Raw genomic sequence first — 27,174 nt, forward strand, 5'->3', positions numbered from 1 at the left:
CCTTTTTAAAAGCTTTATTTATTTCTTGGCTCTGTTGGGTCTTCGTTGCATGCAGGCTTTCTCCAGTTGCAGTGAACAGCCTACTCTTTGTTGCAGTGTGCAGGCTTCTCATTGCTGTGGCTTCTCTTGTCGCAGAGCGCAGGCTCCAGGTGCATGGACTCTAGAGTGCTGGCTCAGTAATTGTGGCGCATGGACTGAGTTGCTCCACAGTATGTGGGATCTTCCCCAACCAGGGATTGAACCAGTGACCACCACATTGCAAAGCTAATTCTTAATCATTGGATCACCAGGGAAGCCCTGTTATGAATTTTTTTTTGCTTTTAGACCTCATAATCTTTCATTTTTCTTGTCAGTAAATTATTGTCCAGTATAATAGTTAAGCATATTTCATGAATCTTTATGGTTTACAGAGCATTTTTCATACACTTTTTTCATTCAGTTCTTACAGCAACCTATCAGATCAGTAGTGTCATCCCTACCCTTTTTAGATGAGAAGACAGGTTCAAAGAGATGGTGATTAGCTCAAGGCTATAAATGGAACTGGATTTCTGGGTATATATTCTCAACTCAGACCTCTTTATCCCTGGGCTCTTTCTGTTATATCACTACTGGTGGTATTATTTTAATCACACTTTGATCTTGCCCTTGCAGTTTTCAGTTCAATTCAGTCACTCAGTCGTGTCTGACTTTGCAACCCCGTGGACTGCAGCATGCCAGGCTTCCCTGTCCATCACCAACTCTCAGAGCTTGCTCAAACTCATGTTCATCGAGTCAGTGATGCCATCCAACCATCTGATCCTCTGTCATCCCCTTCTCCTCCTGTCTTCAATCTTTCTCAGTATCAGGGTCTTTTCCAATGAGTCAGGTCTTTGCATCTGGTGGCCAAAGTACTGGAGTTTCAGCTTCAGCATCAGTCCTTCCAATGAATATTCAGGACTGATTTCCTTTAGGATTGACTGTTTTACCAAACAAAAATAACTATTTTATTTCAGGTTTGCAAACTTGTGCCAGAATTTAGAAATTAAGTAAATTTTCTATAAATCAGTGGTTCTCAACCAGCTACAGTTTGGCTCCACCCTTTCCCCCTGGCACATTGGCATGTTTTGGAAAAATAGTTGATTGTCACACTGTGGTACAAGTGCTACTGGCGTCTAGTAAATACAGACCAAGGAGCTGCCAGACATTCTGGAAAGGACAGGATAGCACCCCTTCTCTGTCCCGCCCTGGCCCCATGCCACCCAGAATGATCTAGCCTACAGTGTCAGCAGTTGGGAAACCTCACTGTGAAGAACAGATCTAATTACTATTTCTTGATCTGGATATCCCAACCCTCCACCCCTTTTTATGTGTCTGTAACATACGGCTCTCCCCAAAATTATTTGAAGTCTAGTTTTTGAGGTGGTTTACTATAAAGGTGGTTAGCTCCCATAGCTCAGGTATGATTTGGGTTGTTTCAATACTATTATTAAGAATAAGCATTAACACTGTACTAAAAGTGTCATATATAAGAGTTTTATCAAAGATAGTTTATTTTTCTGGATGGGGGAAGAAAAAGCACAAATATTTTATTTCAAGCCAATATTTTAATGTTTTTCTTATTTTTTTTTTAGTTTTATTTATGTTGAACACCAAAAAATACATATGTAAGTACTGTTAATTTTTATACAGAGCTAGTTTCTATTTTATGATCTGCCTATTCAGTTATACAAGATGTGTTCTTCAGAGTTACCCAGTCTGTGCATATTTAAGGAGACAGTTTGGTGTAGAGTTGATAGTATCCAGTCTCTTCCAACCAAGGTCTTACAAAGGGACATCTTGAAAATATTCGTTAGCATTGAAGTGACAGTGTTATATAACCTAACAATTGACACACTGTTAAAAGCTTATAATAACTGTAATAATTAAAAAAATGTGAGATTTTATATAAACACTCACTATGCATTTCTATAGAGAGTTTATAACCAGGTAATAATCATTAAAGAGAAAAGTATGTGCTACAGCTTGAAAAACAGCCGTATGAATAGCATCTGTTTGAGTTGGTAATAAACACTTACTGAAGACTTTATTATAAAGAAGTTTTAAACATAAAGACAGTAAGTCTTGAAGTTGTGAGAATTTGAATAAGATTATATCAAACAATACTTCAACATTATTAGAATATTACAGTAATACCCAAGTTTTTAAAGAAAGAATAAGAATAGTATAATGTATTCTTTATATAACCGTACTTGTCAATTTTCTTTTTCTAATAGCAAATGAAAGAACACAAATTTTGCTAAGTCAAGCATTCCATTTACAGTACAGTTCTTTTTTAAATGCACTTGATAACAAAGTATTAAATATTGAATGTCTTTATTTTTTGTTACTGAGAAAGAATGTTCAAGCATGAAATTTATGCAAAATCATTTACATGTAAAAGGAAACTGCAATAAATGCCTATTTCCTTTAATCCTGATGTATCAATAGTTTTTGCAAAATTCTGTTGAAATTTATTGTCATACAATAAGTCAGTGGACTTAAGCACATAGGAATAGATTTTTGCATTGATGCATAGTACCACCATTATTAATAGAGTTCAAGTATTCCAAATGTAACAATTTTTGAATTTTATATTAAATGTATACTGCTAATTACTAATTATCACTTTCTGAAGTTCCCAAGCTGAACACTCATTCTGCTCAAAACACAACGAAATGTTGCAGGTTGTACCTCCCAATACTTTACCGGGTTGTTGGATAAACTTATTGCACTGTATAAAGATTTCTTCATCTTTGGCACTGTTGGGCAGAAATCATTCACTCCCACTTTTGTAATTGAATTAGAATGAAGAAAGATTATCTGTTGTAATGGGGGAAAGAATGGATTAAAAATTCTTGATAAATGTGAAAAAGAAGATATTCTATTTGTAGTCAGCATTTGTTCATGGACATATTTTGCTTAAAATATATGTGCTCATTTATGCCTGTTAAATATTTATTATAAAGACTCAAGCTCCTGTATTATACAGAAATTGCTGTATATATGAAGTGTGGTGTAGTACTCATGCCAAAGCCCAGGTCAGCCTGGTCAGCACATGCCACTCTCCTGTCCCTGTCTCTCTCTTTGTCTCTCTACATACACACACACTCACACACACATAGATGAAAGTTGTTTGTCATACAGTAAGTCAGGAGACTTACCACATGGGAATAGATTTTTGCTTTTATGCATAGTAATACCCAACTTTTATATATGGATGTGTGTGTGTGTAGGGTTGTTTCAGTACCATATGCAATAATGTGTTTTTAAAGTATTAGAAATGAGTGGAAGAATGAAATTTAATGCTCTAAGAATTAGTTTTACAAAATGAATGTGAAGAATTTTTAGCTAGCATTTTCTGTGTTCAAAGGAGAGAAGTGTAGATAGAGCTACTTTTTTGTTTTATAGAAAAATATGTCTGTTGACATCTTAAATACATATCTGTAATGTAGCATCAATAGTTGAATCTTTATTTGCACCAATGGACAAAATACAATTTTATAGGCTGTGTATATGTCTTATTAAATTATTACTCAGAAAAAAAAAGGAAAATATAAGACCTTCCATTCATTCCCTTTAATAGCCCTATAAATTCCTTCTTTGGACTCTTTTGACAACTGAGATTTCTAGGAAGTAAAAGCAATCTACTTAACTAACAAAGTTTCGGCATATTATAAAGAAAGAGCCTTTTGCTGGCAGGCTAGGATACCAGTTCTAGCTTTTGTTACCTCTGCATTTTGCTTTGGTGAGATTGATCTGAGCCAGTCCTGAGAACTGTAGACATTGCTAAAACCTCTTAAGTTTTGTGTTTGAGTCACTGCTGCCCTCTATTAATCTTGGGGGCCTCATGGCAGATGCATTATATGGTTTCCTAGCAGCTCAGCAGCAGTGCAAGATGTAGTTTACCACAGCATTGACCTCATTGGGAATGGAAAACATTGCTGGACATGGGTGTGTTTGGTTTGTGAACGTTTGTTGAATGTATCCTTATGACTATGTTTGTGTTATAATTCTGTTTAATTTTTTTAATGCTAGCAATAGTATGGATAGATTTAAGATGCTCAGAATCTAGGATCAGTGTTGTGGAGTAAAGTACTGAAAGACTGGACAGCTTAAGGGAGGAAAGACCCCGCTTGTGCCCACTGTTTTTTTTTTTTTTTTTAAAAAGGTTATACACAACATTTGAAAAAAATCAAAGCAGAAGCTGTAATCTTAATTGGCAGATTAGCACCTGCCAATGTCACATGCATTTTGATTGCTTCTAGGCCAAAGGGTTCTTTTTGTGTAGTGAACAAAACTTAAAGAAAAATTAGAAAGAAATATAGAAGCAAGTGGCTCAAGACCCATTTTGTTCTCAATGTGTTTTTCCTTGGATGATGAGGACTTTGTATAATATATCAAGGAAAGCACATGAAAAAAATGGACTAAAGGTGATTCAGATTAAGTAGAGATGCTTAATTTGAGGTCCATAGATGAAAATCGGGAAGATCTGTGAAATTCCTAAAATTATGTGAAAAGATTGTCTTCATATTTTTTCTTGGGAGTATCTAAAGCTTTATCAGATTATCCAACAATTCTGTGGCCCCTTCTGGCTAGTCAAGAGTTGCCAGATTAGAAGGGAAAGTTTTTCTAATAATTAAGAATAAGAAATGTGAGCCCTTAATGTTCCAAACACTGACTTTTGATTATATATTCTGGCCTGAGTTTTTTGAAAAGCATGCACACTTTTAGTCTGGCACCATATTGATAGTGAAAACACCTAGGACTTTATCCACATGCTCTTCCTTCATAAAATGTGTACAGAAATGAAAGGTTATATAATCCTACTTCATTGCCTCCTGACCAGTCCTGCCTTTACATAGTTATTGCCACCTCAGAAACCTGAAATTAGCTGTCAGCACCTTAACCACAATGACCTTGACAGTTTCAGCAGAAGAAACTGAGGGTTAGAAATGGGTTCCTGAGTGTTTTAGCTTATACCTTAATAGAAACTGGCCTTCTAACACTCTTGCTGCATAAAACATGTTGCATAATCTGGAGGGTCATTAGGCTGTGAATTAGGAGGGTCATTAGGGTGTTAGGAGGATCATTAGGGTGTGAAGCTACTTGCTGCTTTGCTTCAGATACTAATATATTTCATAAAAACAAAGGAAAGTATTAATATCTACAAAACACAAGTAGAATGTTTTACCTGGAGGTATTTCAACTCTTGTAATCCTGAAGGCACTTTTTTTAGTTTGTTGTTTTCTAGGTGTATTTCTCTCACACGTGGTATGTTAGCAAGACTTCCGTTTTCAATATCTGTGATCCTGTTGTTTCCTAGACCCAGCCTAAAATTGATATAAAATGCATCAGTTCTTGAGCAGATGATATGATTCAATTAGCTGAAAACACAACTAAGTTAGAAATATTTGTATGTATGTTCAGAGAAAGGTATTCCATGCTTTCTTTTAATAACCTATTTCAGGATGTAATAGCCCTCTCCTCTACTGTCAGGAAATTTTCTAACCTGTTTGCAACAAAAGGAACATTTGGAAAGTGTCCTTTTACTCATTCCCTCTTTCATTTCTGAGACAGAATGATAGCAATCCATTCTAGTTTTCCCTTAATTTTGATTGTGTCCCTCTCTATACATTCTCTAACAAGTTTCATTAATATTGTCATCATATGGACTACCACCTACAGGTTGGATAGGATTTGAGAAATGTTTACCTTTGCAGATCTTTGTATCGTTTAAAATCCTCAAGTTCCACAACTGAAATTTTATTATAATCTAAATGTAGCTCCAGTAAAGTTGAAGGTAGTTCTAATGATAAGAAAAGAAATATGTATGTTAGATCAGGCTAAGACCAAGCCCTATTGAGTATTTATTTTCTCGTTAAGTTTCACATTATAGACTTAGGCAGTTTGGGGGATTTGCTTTTTTTAATTATTATTATTATGGAAAATTTCAAACATAGAAAAATAGAAACTAGAAACCTTGCTGGTTGCTTGGCTTCAACAATTATCTCCATTTTTCCAATTTTGTTTCATCTACCTTAGTAGTTATGTGTTATCGATTTGTTTTTATTAATTTATTTTTTTGCTAGAGTACTTAAAATCAAATTTCATATATAGTGTCATTTCATTTGTAAAGACTAGACATCTCTAACCCATAAGGTCATCTTTTTTTTCCCCTTTCATAGTCATCATGTCTGTATCACGTCTAACGAAATTAGCAATAATTCTTTCCTATCATCTAATAATCAGTTCCCTAATAAGTATATGATTATTACTATATTATTTTACGGTTGATTTGTTCAGGTCAAGATCCAAATAAAGTGTACAGAATATATTTGAGTCTTGTATCTCTTTAAATCTCTTCTTCTGTTACATACTACCTCCTCTTTCTCCTTCTAGTGATTGTTTTAGATATTAAATTGTTTGAGATACTCATTTGTAGATTGGGCTAATGGCCTCCATCTAGGCCCTTTATTTCTTATTACCTGGTAGAAGAGCTGACTCATTTGAAAAGACCTTGATGCTGGGGAAGATTGAGGGCAGGAGGAGAAGGGGACGACATAGGATGAGATGGTTGGATGGCATCACCGACATAATGGACATGGGTTTGGGTGGACTCTGGGAGTTGGTGATGGACAGAGAGGCCTGGCGTGCTGCAGTTCATGAGGTCACAAAGAGTCGGGCACGACTGAGGGACTGAACTGAACTGAACTGAGTAGTTAGATCTAGAGACCAGATTAGATTCAGTAAATTATTCTTTCATCTGATAGTCTTCACACTCATTCATTGATTACTGCTACTTAGACTTATTATTTCATTAACAATTAGAAAATGGTGATTTTCTGATTTCATCATTCATTATGCATTTATTAGGTGAGATTCTTCTCTAAAGAATTTTCCTTCATTAATTATTTAGTTACTTTATAATACAGTTTTTATAGAAAAAGCAGCATAAATGTTTGATTTCATTAAAGTAATGAATTGGTACAATACCCAGAGGTGACAGTGAATTTTTTTTCTAATTTTCAGCCACATCCTTCAGCTAGTAATTGGGGACCTTAGTTCCCCAACCAGGGATCAAACCTGTGCGTCCTGCATTGATTGGATGGTGGAGTCTTAACCACTGGACTGCTGGGGAAGTCCCAATGAATTTTTTTTAATATCATATTTTCCTGGGCTCCAAAATCATAGTGGGCAGTTACTGCAGCCACAAAATTAAAAGATGCTTGCTCCTTAGAAGAAAAGCTGTGACAGACCTAGATAGCATATTAAAAAGCAGAGATGTCACTTTGCCAACAAAGGTCCGTATAGTCAAAGCTATAGTTTTTCCAGTAGTCATGTACAGATGTGAAAGTTGGACCATAAAGAAGGCTGAGTGCCAAAGGATTGATGCTATTTAATTGTGGTACTGGAGAACCTCTTGAGAGTGCCTTGGACAGCAAGAAGATCAAACCAGTCAATCCTAAAGGAAATCAACTCTGAATATTCATTGAAAGGACTGATGCTGAAGCTGAAACTCTAATACTTGGGCCACCTGATTTGAAGAGAAGATTCATTGGAAAAGACCCTGATGCTGGGAAAGACAGGGCAGCAGAAGGGGACAACAGAGGTTAAGATGGTTGGATGGCATCACCGACTCAATGGACATGAGTTTGCGCAAACTCTGGGTGATAGTGAAGGCAAAGGAAGCCTGGTGTACTGCAGTCCAGGGGTTGCAAAGAGTCGGACAAGACTTAGAGACTGAACAGCATAAACACAAGAATATTTTTCCTCTGATATGTTTGGATCCCTGCAGTTCTGACCCTAGCTTTCTCCATTTAACTGAAGCTGGAATGAAAGAGACTAACCAGTGATTCAGTCAGACCTCATTTCATTAATCCTACACATAATGTATTAGTTTTCAATCAGAATTTCTTGTTGCCTAGCTAGGAAATGCATTCTTTTTTTCAATTCTTGCTAAAACATTTCCTTACTTTATTAGTATTAAGACTGTTAAAGATAATTTTCAAATCCTTATGAATAGCAATATTCATCATGGCTGAATTTATATTGATTTTATAATGTACTTTTATTTTTAAAAATAAATAAATTAGAGAGCAGGAAAATAATTCTAAACTGAGAGCATCCTAATTTCTTGAATTCTGATCAGTTGAGGTTACTCATATTTAAGGAATGACTATACTCACATATAAAAAACATAAAACTGCTTCATGGTTTTTTGTTAATGACATTACGTGTTTATTTTATATTTATTTTATAGTATGGAAATAATGTTAGAAAGCAAATTCAAGCAATTTTCTTATTTGAGTTCAAAGTAGGTTATAAAGCAGTGTAGACAACTCAACATCACAACTCATTTGGCCGAGGAACTGCTAACAAAAGTAAAGTGCAGTGGTGGTTCAAGAAGTTTTGCAAAGAAGACAAGAGCCTTGAAAATGAAAAGTGTAGTGGCTGGCCATCAGAAGTTACAGTGACCAATTGAGAGCAATCCTCGAAACTGATCCTCTTAAAACTAAAAGAGAAGTTGCCAAAGAACTCAGCATTGACCATTCTGTGATGATTCGGCATTTGAAGCAAATTGGAAATGTGAAAAAGCTTAGTAAGTGGGTGCCTCATGAACTGACCGAAAATCAAAAAAATTATTGTTTTGAAGTGTTGTCTTCTCTTATTCTGTGCAAAAACGATGAGTCATTTCTTGATTAGATCGTGACATGTGATGAAAAATGGATTTTATATAACAACCAGCAACAACCACCTCAGTGGCTGAACTGAGAAGAAGCTCCAAAGCTCTTCCCAAATCCAAACTTACACCAGAAAAATGTCATGGTCACTATTTGGTGGTCTGCTGCCAGTCTGATTCACTGTAGTTTTCTGCAAAACCATTATATCTGAGAAGTATGCTCAGCAAATTGATGAGATGCATAGAAACGGCAACACCTGCAGCTGGCCTTGGGCAATAGAATGGACCAAATTCTTCTCCATGACAATGCCCAACTGCATGCTGCACAACCATCACTTCAAAATTGATCAAACTGGGCTCCAAAGTTTTGCCTCATCTTCCATATTTACCTGACCTCTTGTCAATCGACTACCAATTCTTCAAGCATCTCGACAGCTTTTTGCAGGGAAAATGCTTCCACAACCAGCAGGATACAGAAAATGCTTTCCAAGAGTTCGTCGAATCCTAAAGAATGGATTTTTATACTACAGCCGTAAACAAACTTATTTTTTGTTGGCAAAAAATGTGTAGATTGTAATGGTTCCTATTTTGATTAATAAAGATGTGTTTGACCCTAGTTATAATGATTTAAGATTAGCAATATGAAAGCACAATTACTTTTGCACCAACGTAGGATATTTCTGTATCTACTCTATAGTCAAACAGGTCTCTGTTCCACTCCACACAATTCCATTATGTAACAAAATTTTCCAATTGAATATGAAGGAAAAACAGTTTTCAGTCTACTTCTTTTTTTTTTTTTTTTGGTATGGCCATTTTTATTTTAAAGTCTTTATAGTTAACATTACTTCTGTTTTATGTTTTGGTTTTTTGGCTACAAGGCATGAGGCATCTTAGCTCCCCGACCAGGGACTGAACCTTCACCCCTTGCATTGGAAGGTGAAATCTTAACCACTGGAGACAAGGAAAACCGCTTTTCGTTCATCTTACGTTGTCCAGTCTAGTTAAGAATCCTCTGGACCTCTGCCTAATTCACCCTGTTGCAATGGGTAGTGATGATTGAATTATAACATTTAGGCAGTCAACCTTAACATTTGAGCAAATAAGGCATAGAAACAAAAAACTGTCTTTTGAATGTCGTAAGGATTTTAGTGTCATAAGCTTCCCTTGTGGCTCAGCTGGTAAAGAATCTGCCTGCAGTGCAGGAGACCTGGGTTCGATCCCTGGATTGGGAAGATCCCCTGGAGAAGGGAAAGGCTACCAAATCCAGGATTCTGGCCTGGAGAATTCCATAGACTGTATAGTCTATGGGGTTGCAAAGAGTTGGACACGACTGAGAGACTCTCACTTATTAAGGACCTTAAAGAAGTAGTTATGTAAATTTAGAGATTTGAAATTTAAATTTCTAAATATATAAAATCTTCCTTTAGACTTTGGAAAAATCTCGAGAACTTCATAAGGAGTTAAAACTTCATTTAAAGATACACTTTGAAACTTGAGAATTACTCTCAGCATGTTTTGTAGTAAAGAAAACTGCTAATATAAATATAAAGAGTGATGATAACTGCAAGACCTGGGAGCCACAGCTCTGGGGTGGTGCCCCGCTCTTCTCCTCTAGTACATCCTCTTCCCGTCTGCGTCAGCTTCCAGCTTATAAAAGTTATTTTATTTAACTTGTTAGGTAGAGTATGTGTTTTTGTTGTTGTTCTAAAGATTAGACGGTAAATATAATATTTCAGCTTTCTTGTGGAAAAACAGCCAGCTCCTTGAAAACTAAATTAAGGTTGTTTTTAATTGTGTAAGTTCTGAACTAAACTGATTTTTCCTATACTAAATGAAATTGTCTTTTCACTTTAGATGAAATGAAAGATCAGTAATAGTAGCCTTGCTTGATTTTTTATCAGCTTATGTTTGTTTTGTTAATCTGGATCTACTGAGTAATATAGAAAAGGAGTTAATGATAAAATAGAAGAAAAAAAGATTATTGCTGATTTTACTGTGGATACTGAAAGACAGGGCTGTTTGAAAGGAAAGTATGTTATTAATCATAGGGGTTATTTCTGATCCAGGTATTAGCATAGGAGAGAGACTTTGTCAAGGGGGAAGAAGGTGAGACTTTAAGCATGGGCTTGGAGAAAGGTAAATGCTATCTAGTTAGTCATTAGTCTGGGATTTTGTAAGTAATGATTTAGAAAATTGGTCCTGTGGCAAACTTAAGAAACATTTTACTTTGAGGTACCAGCTTCAGGTCATGTGATAGAGCGTGGTGGTCATTCTGGTACTGGTTATGTCTTGTAAGAGTGTTTAGAATGTGCCCAACATTGTCTTCAGACCTTTCTGTGCATTAGCCTGTTAATGTACACAACTCGGCTGTAAAAAAAAATGAGGTGTAGAGTTCCTTGCCCAGAGTATACACCCACCCCCACCCCTGCCACTGCCAGCACCTGCCAGTCTCTCCTCACAATTCCCACCCTGAACTACTGCTGCAAGCCTGGAGAAAGGTCTCTGACCCTGTGCATTTCCCTCTGCTTTCTTCTCTACAGAATTCTCACCTCTCTGAGACACTTCACAGAATGACAGGTATAGACAAGTAAATGTCAGGAAAGAGAAAATAAAAAGTTCATTGCTTCTTAAGTTTTATTCTCCCTGGGAATAAAGATTCTGGTTTCAAACTATCAAAAAAAGGAGAAAAAAAACCTCTTTTTGTGTACATGAGAAAATACTAAATTTCATACTATACTGACCAGATATACCGGTAAAAAAGAATTTTGTGGTTTTGACAGTGTTTATAGCATTACATTTAATAGTCATTTTAAGATGACAATTTAAAAAATACTATACAAATACAAACCTTTTGGAATTGAGGTCAGTTTTGCTTCTGCAATTCTGATATGGAACACTGTTACCCCTTCAAATGCCCCTGGTTCAATCCCATTGTTATCCAGAGGGTTTGCACTCATTTCTGTTAGGGGTGGAATTATATAATTTAGTACACATATGTTGTATATTGAAGGAAACTCAGAATACAGAGATACATGTCCCTAGAAGTGTGAGCATTATTGTTCAGACTCTTCTTTGCTCAGTGTATCTGTTTCTGTGTCTATCTACTCTCCTTTCTGTTAGTCTCAGATGACAGAATGCTTTGTATTACATAGGCTGGAGTATATAACAGCTTTACTCTTTTGCTTTGAATTACTAAATCAATAACTTACTTATTCTTTTCCAACCATGAGCATGATCAAAATTTTGTTACAGAAATACTACATTAGGAAGAAAGACCATCATTCATATAATTCAAAACCTTTGTGTTTTTCAGTGTACATTTATTTGTCACCTAAACTTTTTAAATTGCAAGTCAATTAAAAATTATTTGTTAACAGAAATATAACTGAGGAAGTACCAGATAGTGAAACTATTTGGTAAGTGTCTGGCACTTGGTTGAATTAAATGAATAAATGAATGAGAATATTGGTTAGGAATTTTGAATAGATATTGTGGGGGAAGATGGCATGGTCATACCAGGGGTGTTAGAAGTAAAATACTGTGTAAAATTTAAAGTATATAGTAAAAATGCCATAGTTCAATAATCTTAAAGAAATAATGAAAAGTCAGCTGTACATTCTAAATAATATCTGAATTAATTTTATAGGTTATATTTAAGTAGTTTTTACATTAAAAATGATATCTTTAAATTAAATGAGAATAACAAATATTCACCACTTAAGGTACAATCAGAAAATGGAAACCACATTAGGGAATTCTTGAGAGTGCATGTGTATTTATGTACAAAAGGTGTATTTCTTTAAGTGCTATAAATTTTGTTTGATACTTTATTTTTGAATGGCTTATCTAGGTAAAGCTTATTAGATTCAAAAAATTAATTTTAGAAATTATCAATCCTAAATTTGTTAATGATGATAAAGATCTCTATATCTGCATATTGCATATAATTTCAAAATGTCCCATTTATTTGCAAAAACTTACCTAGAACATGTAAAGCATTCATTCCTTTGAATGTTGCCTTTTGTATTTTCTTAACTTTATTGTCATGAATTCTGAGTTCTGCTAATGATTTGGGAAGATTAAGCGGTATTTCACTTAGTTGATTGTGGGACAAATATAGCCTTCGCAACTTCTTTGTGGTTAGAAAGGCTTTTGGGTGAATCTTTGTTAGCTTATTGTTGTTCAGAATCAAAGCCTAGATAAAGCATAAAAAGTTGTACCGAATCAGGAATTTTATTTACCAATATTTGATTACCAATATTCAGTAGTGATTGGAAATCATGGAAATCAACGCAAATTGTGTCATTCATATACTTTATTAACCATGTAAATAATTCTACAGTCCAATCTAAGCTAATAGACATGCGCGCGCGCACACACACACACACACACATTTGCCACTGCATTGAAACAGTGCAAAGCTTTAACAGTTGGTTTCATGCCTTTGATTTATCTTGAGTAGGTGAAGTGTTCCTGTGTTTAAGATTCCCCTCTCCTATTTCAATTCATGGAAGTAATGAATGGTATTATCTTTATCTTATCTTAAACCTGTTCACTCTACAAAGTTAAGTTCAGTACATACCAAATACATTTTTGCATGATTTTATCTACTCTTAAAACCTCATTTCTGTCTTGTTTACTAATGTTTACTGTTTTCTCCAGAATAGAGACTTGTAAGAATAAATTCCTACAATGTGCCCTCAGCATTCTGGCATACTGTAGACACTGGGGAGGTGGTAGTAGGTTCTGAGGAATGACTCAACCCCTTCTCAGTTCTGTGGCTATTTCTTGGTGCAACGTGGCAAAACTCTTCATAAGAGACACAACCCCAGAAAGTGAACGAACTTATACAGCCTGAATCTGCGTTCCCCACAGTCAAACCCTTTATGACACGTTGAGGGTCTGACTGCAGCCATCTAAGTCTACTGGGGTGCAGAACTTCAGAACCAAAACTGGGAAAGTCCTTGGTACCAGGGCTTGCCAGTCACATAGTAACTATTTTCAAAACATGCCAGATTTTGCAGAAAGAATTTTCAATGTTTTCCAAGGGCAATGGCAAGTGGCTTAGCATTCCTAGAATCTACTGGGGCACAGAACTTCAGAACCAAAACTGGGAAAGTCCTTGGTCTAGGGCTTGCCGGTCACCTAGTAACTATTTTCAAAACATGCCAGATTTTACAGAAAGAATTTTCAATGTTTCCCAAGGGCAATGGCAGGTGGGTTTAGCTTTGCTAGAACTTTTTATTCCTCTCTGCTAATCTGGATCCTCTCATTCTTTTAGGGAGCAGATCGAGATTCTTTCCTTTTGACTTCTGTCTCTGGTACCATTGTACAATAATCTTCCTTGTTTCCAGACTGACTTAATATGCCTTTATCCTGTTATTTACACTGTTGTTGTTTCACAGAAGAAATACAAATACTTTGGCAGTTAGAGTCCCTTTATTATCATGTCTACTGGTTTCACTGCAGGCCTTTACTGTCTCCTTTTTCTTACCCTTCTTTCAGACATCACTAATTTTAACAATTTCAGCTAAAAAAGGTTAAACTGAGAAGAATTTAAGCTACATTTTGTTACCAACTGGTGATATATATTCCTTTCTGTGTGCTGCCAAATTTAGAATGTGTTCTCTTTTCCTTTGGTTATACTGAAAAAATGAGAGGACAGGGAAGATTGAACAACTTGACGAACTCACTCAACCCCCATGAGGTAAATTTAACAGAAGTTATTTCTGTCCTCTTAGTGACGAGGACATGAGCACAGTGAAGAAAAGTGATTTGCCCCCTGCCTGCCCCCACCCCTCAGCCCTCCATACTTTGCTCTTCCTCTTGTGTGCACTCCCTGTGGGCTGCCACTATCAGGAGCCCCAATGGGAATATGGGCCTCAATTAGATCCAGCCATCACAAATGGGGTTTTGTTTGTTTTTTCCCTCTGGTTAAGACATGCAGTTGTCATACTGCATAAAAGGAAGGATAAGAATACAAAATGGGGTAAGACTTTTAAACCCTCTAATGCTGCCCCAGCAAGTTGAGTTAGCACAGTGTCTCCATTTAAGCAGTACTTTCAATGTTGGCTTTCACATGAAAATTCCAAACATAGCAGTCACAGAGCCCCAAACAATGTGGTTATATGTAAGGGCAGAGGATAAGAAAAGTATAGTCTTTCAGTGGTAGGACAATAAGTCTTCATGATGAATGTGTCTGTAATAACGGGCTGGAAGTGTACTTGGAATATGTGCGTGTGTGTGTGTAGTGATCTCACTTATTCTCTAATGCTTCGTTGTTCTCTGTGCAAGAATCAGAATGCCAAACAAGCAGCTAAAACATATAGAGAATTTACAGGATATCTAAAAAAATAATTTTAGTTCTCTTTAAAGACCAGTGCCATGTAGATGATACTATAATTAAATAAGTGTTTTGAGATATACAGCATGCTAACAATTTAAGTATAAAGTGTGCTTTTAAAAGTACTTAACATTTCATGCATTGACCAGTCTAGAAACAATAAGCTGGTAGCAGTAATAGCTGACAGCTGGACTCTGAGCACCTTATATGCATTCACTCGTCTAAATAACCATTCTGAATTCCATACTATTATCACACTTCTTTTAAAACTGAGAGAAGCCAGACTTAGAGAAGTAAGTCACTTTCCCAATGTTTCTAATTCTGTTAGACCAAGGTTTCAGCCTGGGACTGCTGAACTCCAGAACACTCCAATACAATGCCATTTAAAAATTGACTAAAAGCAAGTTAAGGAGGCCTAAGACAGCTCCTGACACCTTTTTGATTCTCATTTCTCAATGAATAACTGGAGTACTAGTAGGTTAAATCCCTGGAATACTCCTAAAATATAATAAAATAATGATGTGAAAAAGACTTAATGATTCAGAGTTAAATATGGCATTAATGATTGTGGTTTTATAGATAAATATAGGTTGAAGAAGTGGTAGAAGCATTCACTATATTTCCAACATCTGAGGCTAAAATAATGGCCTTGGTATTTAAAAGTCTTTGTAGACTGGAGTTAGTGGGGTAGATTGGACAGATCATATTATGCTATTTCTGACTGTTTAAGTGAGGCCTCATTTATAAGATATATATATATATATGTTCTTCCATTTGCTCTTTTCTTTTTAACATGGAAACTTTATTATGTATGGAACCCAGAAAATCTGCACTGTATATTTGAAAGGGAAAAGAGCAGTCAAGGCCCCACAAGCCCAGCCACCAGGCAGTGCAAGGGAGAGTATGGCTTCACAGGGGGTTGACTGGGCTCTCTCTGGGTGCCATCCGTGCCAGGCCTTATCAAGGGGATTTAGCAAGAGAGTTGAGTAAAACACCCCATGTGGTGTCTAGAACACAATCTTCCAGCTGACATTTAAGCACTGGTTTCGTAATGGGATTTGGTAGTCTCCTTCCCTGCCTGCTAGGGTGGTTCAGCAGGGTTCATGTGGGTAGAGTGGCCTCAAGCCTCTCAGACATAGGAAGAGAACAGGGCTATATGGGTGGCTACATAGCAAGAGACTGCTATGGTCATAATATCTCTCCCATCGCCTCTTGGTGCCTTGCAGGTAACAGGTTTACTTTCTTCTCTCCAGCGTAGCATGAGAATGTGGAAAAACAGCCTAGAAGAGCAGTATTGCCTTACCACCATAGCCTGGTGCAAAAAAGAAGCTGTTCCACTCTAATATTACTCTGAGGGGAAGAGATGACATCCCATGTCTGTGACAGTGTGGAATCAGGTTCTTCCCCGAAACCAAATTTCAAATAGCATTCAAAATTTTACCTGCTAAAATCTAGAGGCCCAAAATGTTAAATAGAGAAATAAGAATCTTTTAAATTTTAGAAAGCTAAAATATTAATCAGTATAGTAAGAAAAGTTCTTTTTCATCTTCAGAAGTCTAGGAAAAAACCCATATAGATATATTTAATCAATTATGTATGTTGCACATGCTGCTCTTAGAGCTTTATGGTTTCTTAAGTCAGTGGGTTTACATACTGCTTTTCTTACACTGTACATTAATAAGTTGCTATAAATAACCATAGTTTCATTATTTTAGTGTGTAATGACTGTGATTACTGAAATAATCTCATCTAAGGACCATTTACTTGAATTCTTAGCCCACTGCCTTTCAATCATCTATTATTCAGTAAACATCAGTTGAATCAAATTAATAATTGAATTAAATCTATCATTTTTCATTAACTAGAACAATGCAAAATAACAGGATTTTGTCATTCATCACACAGAGTAAATAAAGACTTGTTTATACAAACACAAATACAAGTAATCATTTTAGCAGTGATAGAGATTTTCACTTAAATATTTGAAAATATGAACATGTATTCTTACATAAAGTGAGGTGAGTCCTTTAAAGTCATTTTCTTTGATTTCCTTAATTTTATTGTTTTGAAGGTCAACCATTCGAGTATCAAATGGAATGTTGCTTGGGACGGAGGACAGACCTGAGAAAGAAACACATTGCGTACATATTATATCCTAAAGATAAGATTGCTGATATTAGTGTGCTTTTCAAGAAATCCGTGATTGCCATTAAATAGTAGATGACTTAATGTGTAGCAGATGACAAAAACATTGGTCTTTGGAATGGCCTAATCTTATCAAGTAACTTTATTTTTACAAGGTGTCTAGCTAGGTCTAGCTATCACTTCAGTCATAGTGACATTAAATGGAGCTAAGTTGAAATGCTCTAATATGACTACAAGGAGGAGACCAACAGTGGAGGCACAGATTCTGCTTATGCACTTTCGACTAAAGAATATTGACATTCTTTGCAGATTTTCAGGCAGTCATAGTGCTAAATTGGAGCCTGTGGGTTTTGATCATTTTAAGAAGCATCAATATGTAGAAAGTTATGCTTAGAAAATAGGTAAGTTTATTTTCATGTATACTATTAAAAACCTTACCACCCATTTATTTTAATAATGAGCTTCTCTAATTAGTTGTAACTTATTTGATTTACAAAAATTTATTCATCTGTTTGTGACCCCATGGACTGTAGCCTGCCAGGCTCCTCTGTCCATGGACTTCTCCAGGCAAGAGTGGAGTGGGTAGCCATTCCCTTCTCCAGGGGCTCTTCCTGACAGAAATATCAAAATTGGGTCTCCTGCATTGCAAATGGGTTCTTTACCATCTGAGCCACCAGGAAAGCCCTAATTAAATTATTTAAAGATGTTAATGTGTTTTTTCTTTTTTAAAGAAGCAAAAAATCAGCAGGAGCAGTATGTGGTACATTTCTTCCTTACTTTCCTTGTTTTCCTCGAATGGTTGAAAATGTGCACCCCTGATTGTTACCAGACATTCCATATGATACTTATGCTTGATGCACATGGGGCCTTCTTGGTTTTCTTCTATATTTTATTATTGAAACATTCAAATATACAAAAAAGTTTAAAGAATTTTCCAGTGAAAACTAATATTCCTTTTTCTCCCATCAACATTTTACTATACTATACTTACTATCCATCCATACATCAATTTATCTTTTTTATGTATTTTAAAGTGAGTTTCAGATATTACTACACTTTTAGTGGAGCCATCGTTACTCCTGAAGAGTGTTGTTTTTTATTTAGTCGCTAACTCACATCTGACTTCTTTGTGACCCCATGGTTTGTAGCCTGCTAGGCTCCTGATGAGTAATATTAATATTATATTTAATAGCCCAAAATTGAAGAATTAAATATTAAAAAATACTATGAATGTCAACATTCCACTTGACAGCCCTCGATACTTTCTCCTTTATACTTTAAAACTGACAATTCTTTGAAGAAGTTTGACATAGTTGGAAAGAGGGAAAAGGGGGTAACTTGATGGGTTACCAAGGTAGCAGCAGTTTTGTTAGGAGATTACTTTGATTTTAGAAAATAAGTGGAAGGTCTTAAGCTAGAAGTTCTGCAGACAGGACCTATAACATAAATTTTGAGAAACCTTCCCTTACCCTACCCCTGATGAATTTGGAACCTTCATTTTCTGTGGTCATGGGGTAGGTGACATTTATGCTGCTAACAGTGCCATGTCATTTTAAGATATGTGCCTGTATATTCCATTAAGACTTTCACAGTGATTCTAGCTGATAATAATATCCTCTTTTTCTGGATGGTTTTTGTTCACCTTTCTCACTATATCCCATAATAACACATTTTTAAAGTCTCTGGAATTCACTGTAGCAAGTTTTGCATATTGCCGCAAATGCTGTGACCATGGGAAATGAATCTAAAGCTTGCAGAGGCATTGTCTGCTCATATATACCCTCCAAGTGGCCTTGATGAGCTCCAGGTCCAGTATGGGAAATGTGAACTATACCTTTGGCTTCCCACAGTGGGTCAGGTCTGAGTCATTCTGTGTTTTGGAAACAGCTGACTACAATTTCAGTGTGCATTCCTGTTACACCTCTCCCTGAGTATGCCCTTCTGTTTGACAGCACTCTTGTTAGAAGTATTAAAATAATAAAATACTCAGCAGAGAATTATACGTTTTTAAGAAACTTTAGAAAGCGACTTGCATTTCAGCCACTTCTTTTCTAGATAGTTTTAAACCCAAATCATTCAAAACACATGGAGTATTGTCTTTAAAGTGCCTAGATTAGAGATTTCACAAACTCTATAACCTATTCATTGTTCTGGGCAGACAACTATTTTGTTATTGTAGAATTTTGCTAGAAAGCACAGTTTAAACCAGTTGACACTCTATAAGATGAAACCGCAGTGACATCCATTCTCTCTGAAGGAAATTAAAGTGAAGTATTGATTGAAATTTGGAGAGAGAAGGAAATGTTCTGTATATGAAATTTCCAATGTTTTCCTCAGATTTTCTGGATTTTTAAAATAAGTTTGGATGGACTTTGGGGTTTGTTATACTTTTCAAAAATTTAAATGAAAAAATTCCTTTACAATTAGCCGATTTTTAAAATTTCAGTGAGGTCTTTCCCTGTCCTTTAAATTTTATCAGAACAACATAATTCTTCAAAACAAATTGATGTATGTTCTTACCTAGATCGGAACAGTGTACAACTCTCGAATAGCATTGGCATCCAAATGGACATGTTGAAAACAGATCAAATGGGAAGAAGGGGTTAATTGGCTCTCTTGTTGGAAAGAGAGAGTTGTCAGCATCACTATCACCTTCGTCTTCCATGTCCTTCAGCATCAAATTCTTCAGTGTCAAGTACGAAGGGTGAAATAATGGTTTGGCAGAGCACAAAGTCAAGAATACTAGAAGCACATACACCTTCATGTCTTCCTATGTAGAGGACCGATCTAGAAGTAAGTAGACATTGAGGATTAAGTTCAAGTTTAAATAGATATAGTTCCTGCTGCTATATAGTTCCCAGGGCTGGCAAGAATACAATGAAATGGCATTCTTATTTGTTACTAATGTGAGAGTAAGTTTATTAAAAGTTTTTGGAAAGCAGTGCAACAATATGCATTGGATGCTTTATGAATATCTTTATTTTTTCATCTAGTAATTTTACTTTTGGCATCTAGTCTCAAGAAACAATTCTAATGTGCATAAAGGTGTTCATCACAGAATTATGTAATAACAAAAGATGTTTTAAGATTATACTTATGGTTAAAGGGAAATACTAAAATAAAATAGGGTGTATTTATTCCTTGAAATACTTTGGAACTCACAAAATATTTGCAAATATATTTAAAAATAAGAAATACTGTTGTTTGAAAGAAAATATTTTAAAAATCTATATGTAGTATACTTACACACACACTCAAATCCTGGCACAAATATACCTAATTGATGATATTATCTGGGTTGTAGAGTCGTCTTTTTTCCTTCAGTTTCTATACTGAGCAATAAAAATTATATTTATACCTAGGAAATTAATGTTTTGTTTAAAAAAAAAAAAAGGTTATCATATTCCCTTATTCCTAAAATCTTTCCATTGCCTTAAAGTCTATGTCACTTTTAAAGTAAAATCCTTCATGTCCCATTAGTACATCTGGAAGTTTTCTTTAACTTCTATGCCACCAGCCTCCCTAGCCTCATTCTCAGAGTTAGTTACTTTTTCCATAGTGTTACTGGATTTCTTCCTTCCAATCTGTTCCATTATCCAAAACATCTGATGTCCAGGCTATTCTTTCTCAACTCATCATTCCACTGAGTTTCCTTTTGTTTAGTTTTTCGGAGGTGGGGGTGCTATCATTTGCATTTTTCTAAAGCCCACACAGAGCTGGAATGCACAAGTGAGAAACTTCTGAGGGTTTATTGTCATATGATGGCAGATCTTCCCACAGGTATGTTTATATATCGTGGTTTCTTAACTATGAACTGTGAAACATATGGTTTTTTTGGTTAATTTTCAAAAAGTAAAACCATTATGATATCATCTAAAACAGACTTATGCCTGTCTTCCCTTTGGGGCATTCAGTTAGCTGCACATAAATCCATTGGTGAGGCTGTAGCCTGGCAGGGGGTAGTCCACACGCAGCCGAGTCACCCAACAGTGTGGTTGGGCTGCTATGCCTGAGCGTCAGACAGCGCCTTAGTCACAAAGGACTTCTAGAGTCACTTAGAATCGACCCAACCTCAGGAAGACCTGGCTCCCTGGATCCTTGAATTATGCCAGCTTCTTACAATTCTCCAGAAATTAGGTTTAATGTCTCTCCACCACCTTGCTATTTCTGGACTTGAAAATCAGAAATGAATTAACTAATTTAATTAAAATATTCATATATATGTATATACGTTTTAATCATCAGAGGAAGATTTTTTTAAAAAACCCTACTGTCATCAGTGATTAACCTGATAATTAATATTATTTAACTCTTAGAAATCTATATGGCAATATGCACATTTTGCCCAGTGGACATCACCAGCCTTGTCAGATTTCCCTATGATAACTCACACTCAGTTGTGCTAGGTAAGGGAGAATATAGGGCACAGAACAGTAAAAAGTTTTTTATTTTTATAACCTTATTCTGAATCCCACTCCAGGAACAACAGTTCTGCCCTCCCATCTCTGCACTGCCTTGTGGAATTGTCAATTCAGTTTATTCTAGATACGTCTCTCAGATTAATCAGGAGGAATAGGAAGAACAAAGAGCTTCAGTGGCTTCCCCAAGGCCACATGACCAAATTGAACTAGAACTTGAGTTAGAGATCATGTGTTCTGACCCATCCTTGCATCTTCTGCTACAACCCACACAGGAGCACTCTCTTTTATCTTCTTTTAGCTAATGGCTTCTGTCACCTCTTCCTTTCCAGCCAGTCCACACATTGCTATCCAGAATACATCTCTGCATAAAGGAGTGCACTCAGAGCTTTCAGAGGGTGGAAATGGGGGTGGTTTGGCAGTCAGATTTGTATAGTACAGAGAGAAATTGTGCTGGCAACTCACGGCCCAGCAGCTTCTGTCAGCAGGTTACCTTCCAGTCACCCTGGAATCCTGGCACCGGCACCTGATTATGGTCAACTGGGCTTCATTTCCAACATCATTTTTTGGCACATCATTTCTGCTTCTTGGCTGCCTGCCTAACTTTGCTCCATTATGTTTCTTGACCACAGGTTTATTTGTGGTTCCTGGTTCCTTAACGCTTGGTGCCCTGCCTTGTCTTGATTTCTAAAATTCTCATTCTTGAGCTAATTTAGCTTTTGGTCCTTATCAAAACCAAAGCTTGTCCCTAGTACCAATTTATTCTTTAAGATTGTTCTGCATTGCAGCTTTATCTTCTAGGTCCATAGCTGCCCCAGCCTTGTTTGACCCTGGTGGAGAAGTTAGTGGTGGTGAAGAATTAAATGTCATTTGATGTCCTGTCTCTAGCTTTCTTTGAGGTTGCTGAAGTTTTTCGTTGGGCATTTATCAGTACGCGCTATGTACTAGGCACAGATGCAGAATCCATGAAGTAGAACGTATTTGGATGCTTTCAATGGATGTGTCTCTCCCTATGCACTTCTCCCACACTTCCTTGCTCAAAAAGCAAAAACATACCTTCTAATCCCCTACTCTGAGGTAAGTGTGGAATTATCGTAAAAGTGAATGCTTAAATGGCAGGTGCACTAATAGAAAAAGTAAAAAATAAATGCTCAAGTTAGTAAATAGAACTAAACTGCAGGTGATCAGTGTCAGCTGTGTACACTGTGACTCTAATGTTTTGGAAGAATCTCCACGTGTGTGGTTCACAGACTCTGAAAGTAAAATTCTTCACCATAAGTCTCTGTGTTCCTCATAACCTTCAGTTTACTGTTTAAGACCAATAGAAATAAAGATGTCAATAAAATATACATACACAAAAAAATGGTTGAAATAGAATATACAAACCTAATAAAAGGGATAGTGGGATTATGAGTTAAAGGTTATTTTCTTGTCTATGGTGCATATTTTGTAAATTATTATTTTGCTTTTTAAATATTTTAAATAGCAGTCTGCAACAAAATTGTCTTTGCTCTGGTCCTCCATGTACTTTTGCCTTTTCTTACCACTTCTATAGCATTAGACAGTACAGTTAAAGGTTTCCCATATACTACCCCCTCAAAAGTCAACCAAAAATGCTTCAAAATAGTTTGGAGCTACAATTTTTGGTAGGACTAGCACTATTTACTCTGGTCCATGGGAGGCAGAGAATTTTCATAAGGTTATTTTTGAGTTAATTGGTTGTTTGAGTTTCATTGGTTTTTGGTTTTTGTGGGGTTTTTTGGTAGAAACTTAGAGATAAATAGGTTGTAGTTTCCCTGTCTAAACCAGAAAAATCTAACATATAATATCCTAGAAGTATAGACCTAAGAAAGCCAGAAAACTTTTTTAAAAAATACATGTAACAAGAGGAATATGTTAGAGATCCAAAGTGGGAAGCCATACCACATCTTGGCCTTTCCCTGTAACCTGGCAGCAGGCCAAGAACTTGCCTTCATTCCTGCAAACCCGATTTCCCGCTCCACTCATGTTTCCCTGTGACATAGAAGAGCCCTGGAGTGGGATGCAGGCTGGGATGAGGAAGAGAAAGGCAGTTGTGACAGACTTAGAGGGACACTGGTGTGAAGGATGCACAGAAGGGTGGTGTACAGGTGAAGGAGAGGAAGGAAGCCAGGCATGAAGTGGGGCGGGGGGGCTTGTTTCTCTTCTATGTCTCTCCCAGTGGGCTTTTGATCAGCCTACTTGCAGAGTCAGAAGGGGCATCAATCAGTTTCCTTTCCTCTCTTCTTATACTGATGAGCTACATAAGCTCCTCCCTGCCTTGGATGAGATGGCAACTCTGGCTTGCTAGATGAGGCAGTGGCTCCTCTGTGGTAGTTGGGAAGCTTTCCTTTGGCTGGCTGGTGGGGGCAGCCACCTGTCATGCCTTCCTGGACCCTTCCCTTGTGAGTGAGAGAGGAGACATGCCAAAGCAGAAAATGTCATTTAGTTGAAACTCCCTCCCAGTGTTGAAGTTTCCTCCAGAACATTGTGGACCAGATGGCGTGTCCGCTCTCTGATTGCATGACTCCAGTGAGAGGACTCAGGGAGCACACCTCCTCAAGAGACATCCAGTTCCACTGTTGTCCATCTGTGGTTGATAGGAAATTCTTTATAGAGACCAAAATATCTTCTGTCACAGTCTTCTCTCTGTGCTACTTCTGTCTCCTATTAGTCATATGAAATTAATCGGATCTTTTTGCATTCTCTTATCCTGGTTACTTGAAAAGAGAAGTCGGGAGAACCTTGATTCCATGAGGAATTTACCAGTTATTCCCTTCATTTGAAATGACAAAGCCTTGATAAAAACAAGTGATTATAGACCCTAAATCTCTCTCTATTCTAGTTAAGCACTTTTTATCAGTAGGAAAATACTGGAATGTCCAAGAGGGAACGCCAAACAGTAGTGTTTTTCTATTCAGTGTGGAGTGTAGAGAATATTGTTTCTCATTTAAATGATGCGCCTTTTAGTTGTTTATCTTATTTTGAGATTTTGAGCTTATTAATATGGATCAAACTCTTATTTGTTTAGTTTTGGCAGTATTTAGATTGTTATTTTTAAGACCTTTTAAAGTGTTTATGTCTTGTTCTCAAGAAAACTCAGTATTTCCCTGATTTAAACCAGTTTTGCCAGAGTTTCCTACTCATAGAAAGCTTTGAATTTGGTTTCAGGTTTCTCTGAGTAGTATTTGAAATATTATTTCAATGCTACTGCTGTTATTACTAAGCCATTACATATTAGAGCCAGGAGAGGCCTTTGAGACTTTGCTACCGTGCCCTCTTTTAAAGTGGAAGAACCTGAAGCTGGCCTCCTCATTCCTGCATTGTCCACCCTTCTGCTTAGCCTTCTCTAAATGGGTCTTACTCTCACAGTGACTTCCAGACAGTAACCAGACTCCCCTCGGAGAGAATGGGGCTAGAGGTTTGGCCAAGTTCTTAGGATTGGAATTGTAGCTAAGAAGTGTCTTTCTGAATTTACATAAGCTCCTATTTTCTGCTTAAATGTTCCACAAACTTAGAATGGAAAATCTGTCTAAGTGAAATGGTATTTCCTCTCAGACACTATTATTAGGAAAATAAGCCACTGTGCTTTTAAATCCTATCCTTAAAGATCCGCTTGGCTGAAATGTTCCTATAAATTCACATGTACCAATAATAGTTTTCATTATATAAATGTGATATACCATTCTTTGTGTATTCACAAAAGGAATCCAGACTAAATTCAGCTGGAATCAAGGTACTTGTAAGTGAACAAGTTAAATCAAACATCCAAACATGCATTTGGAAACTTAATCACAGTACCTTTTGGTCATGGAAACAGATGCTTTTAAAGCCTACGATTTCCTTAAAGAAATAATTAACTTTACCTCAAAAGTATAAGTAGCAGCTGATTGAAGAACTTGCTGGCTGCTTTTCTCTTTATATGTTTTGTCCTTCATCAGTTTTTCAATGCATCCAGCAACCTAGCTGCTTTTAAAAACAAAAAACTCCTACCTCTTCATTTTTCTAATTTTTCCTATGCTTCCTTAAAACTTGTGCTTATAAAGTTAATCTATTCTGTCTCAAACCTCAGGTCAGATATCTGAATATTCTTTTTTAATGTAGTAGTTGTAACAGAGGACTGCATATCCCCTCTTCTTTCCACCAGTATCCTATTTTTCTAAATACTGAAAACATCAAGATGCTTTTATGTGTGTGTGGGCTTATGTTTTTTTTTTTTTTAAAAAACAACTCAATTCTTAGTGGGATTTTTTAAGTCTTTATTTTTAAAGACATATAGACTCCCTCAGATTTCTTTGTAACTTAATCCTATACCATGTGGCTATTGTTTATGACTGCCACACCTCCAAATAGATTGAACAAGAAAGAAAACTGTGCTCTATAAGATTATGAGGGAGTAGGATATCAAATACATTGTTTAATCTTTTAAGAATTTACTTTGAGAGGGGATAAAGGAAATCTTTATTTTACATTCTGACTGGATTTTGTGAAGTCTCTAATCTTTCATATTGAATATAGAGCTTATTAAAGTTTGCTAATAAATATTCTTTCTTAGACTTATATGAATCTCCATTTTAACTGTCCAGTGCCATTTCATTACATAAGAATAAGGAAGACATTTATCAAGGAAAAACATGAATATTCAAATGTATAAGTAAAAACATTTGAATAACTCATATTTTTTAAATGCCTTAGAAAATAACATAGTTTCACATTTTGGAAAGAAGTTTTTTTTACTATTTTCACTTAATGTATTTTTAATATCCCCAAGCTTTTTTTATCATTAATATAATTTTTTAAAAGAACATATTCATACACTATTTGTTTAAATGATTTTAAAAATCAGCCATGTTAACTTTTATGGCAAAGCATAGTGACAGGTTATCATCTAGCTGTTTTAAGAAGTCACAGTTATGTTGAAAGTAAATCCATTATATATTAAACATAAAGCTAGAATAATATTACATATGTATCTAAATGCTGTTTTTTAAGAAATTATACAGATAAACTTTATGTTATATAATTTACAGGCATTTATGTTAATAACATTAATGTCCTCTTAGTATTGACTAAAATAATTGTACACTAGTGCATGAGAAAAAGACATGAAAACATACCTTGTAAGAAGAGAGTAAGTCCTCTTGAAAGTAGAATTTTCCACCATGTACTACAAATCTATAACGTAAATGTCCTCAGCTACTATTTAAGAAGAAAATATGAGAAGGTATTACATTTAAAAGAAAAACACCCTTCCACAGAGCCTGGTGTGGCTGCACCCTGGGTGACACTGGAATAAGCTGCTTCCACAGATTAGCCCATGTTAGTACTGAGAAGCGAGATTAAAACTTGTTACTGCTCATGTGTTTTCCATCACTGTTTGTATCATAGCCAAGACTTCTAGCTAAACTCTAGACGTCTACTGGAAGATTCTGAAGAAAAAAAAAAAAGAGTCTAATAATTCATGGCAACTGGCCATTGAGAGTACAGTCAAAGTCATCCAAGAAATACCTGATTAAGAAAAATACTTTATGAAATTCTTAAATGAATGA

The 27,174-nt window shown here is 36.1% G+C and overlaps 2 protein-coding genes across 2 annotated transcripts in view; one reads left to right on the forward strand and one right to left on the reverse strand.

The window, feature by feature from the left end:
- Window positions 1–27,174, forward strand: part of CENPP (centromere protein P) — a 235,314-nt gene that overhangs the window by 114,023 nt on the left and 94,117 nt on the right. The gene's annotated exons all lie outside the window — the stretch shown is intronic.
- ASPN (asporin) lies at window positions 1,564–26,995 on the reverse strand. Its single transcript, XM_019966576.2, has 8 exons — window positions 26,743–26,995; window positions 19,710–19,976; window positions 17,053–17,165; window positions 12,683–12,896; window positions 11,550–11,660; window positions 5,731–5,824; window positions 5,210–5,348; window positions 1,564–2,838 (listed from the first exon to the last, which is right to left on the reverse strand). The coding sequence occupies exons 2-8, from the start codon at window positions 19,951–19,953 to the stop codon at window positions 2,641–2,643; spliced, it is 1,113 nt and encodes a 370-aa protein (XP_019822135.1). The 5' UTR covers window positions 19,954–19,976; window positions 26,743–26,995; the 3' UTR covers window positions 1,564–2,640.

Source organism: Bos indicus, chromosome 8 (assembly GCF_029378745.1).
Source record: "Bos indicus isolate NIAB-ARS_2022 breed Sahiwal x Tharparkar chromosome 8, NIAB-ARS_B.indTharparkar_mat_pri_1.0, whole genome shotgun sequence".
Taxonomy (NCBI): domain Eukaryota; kingdom Metazoa; phylum Chordata; class Mammalia; order Artiodactyla; family Bovidae; genus Bos; species Bos indicus.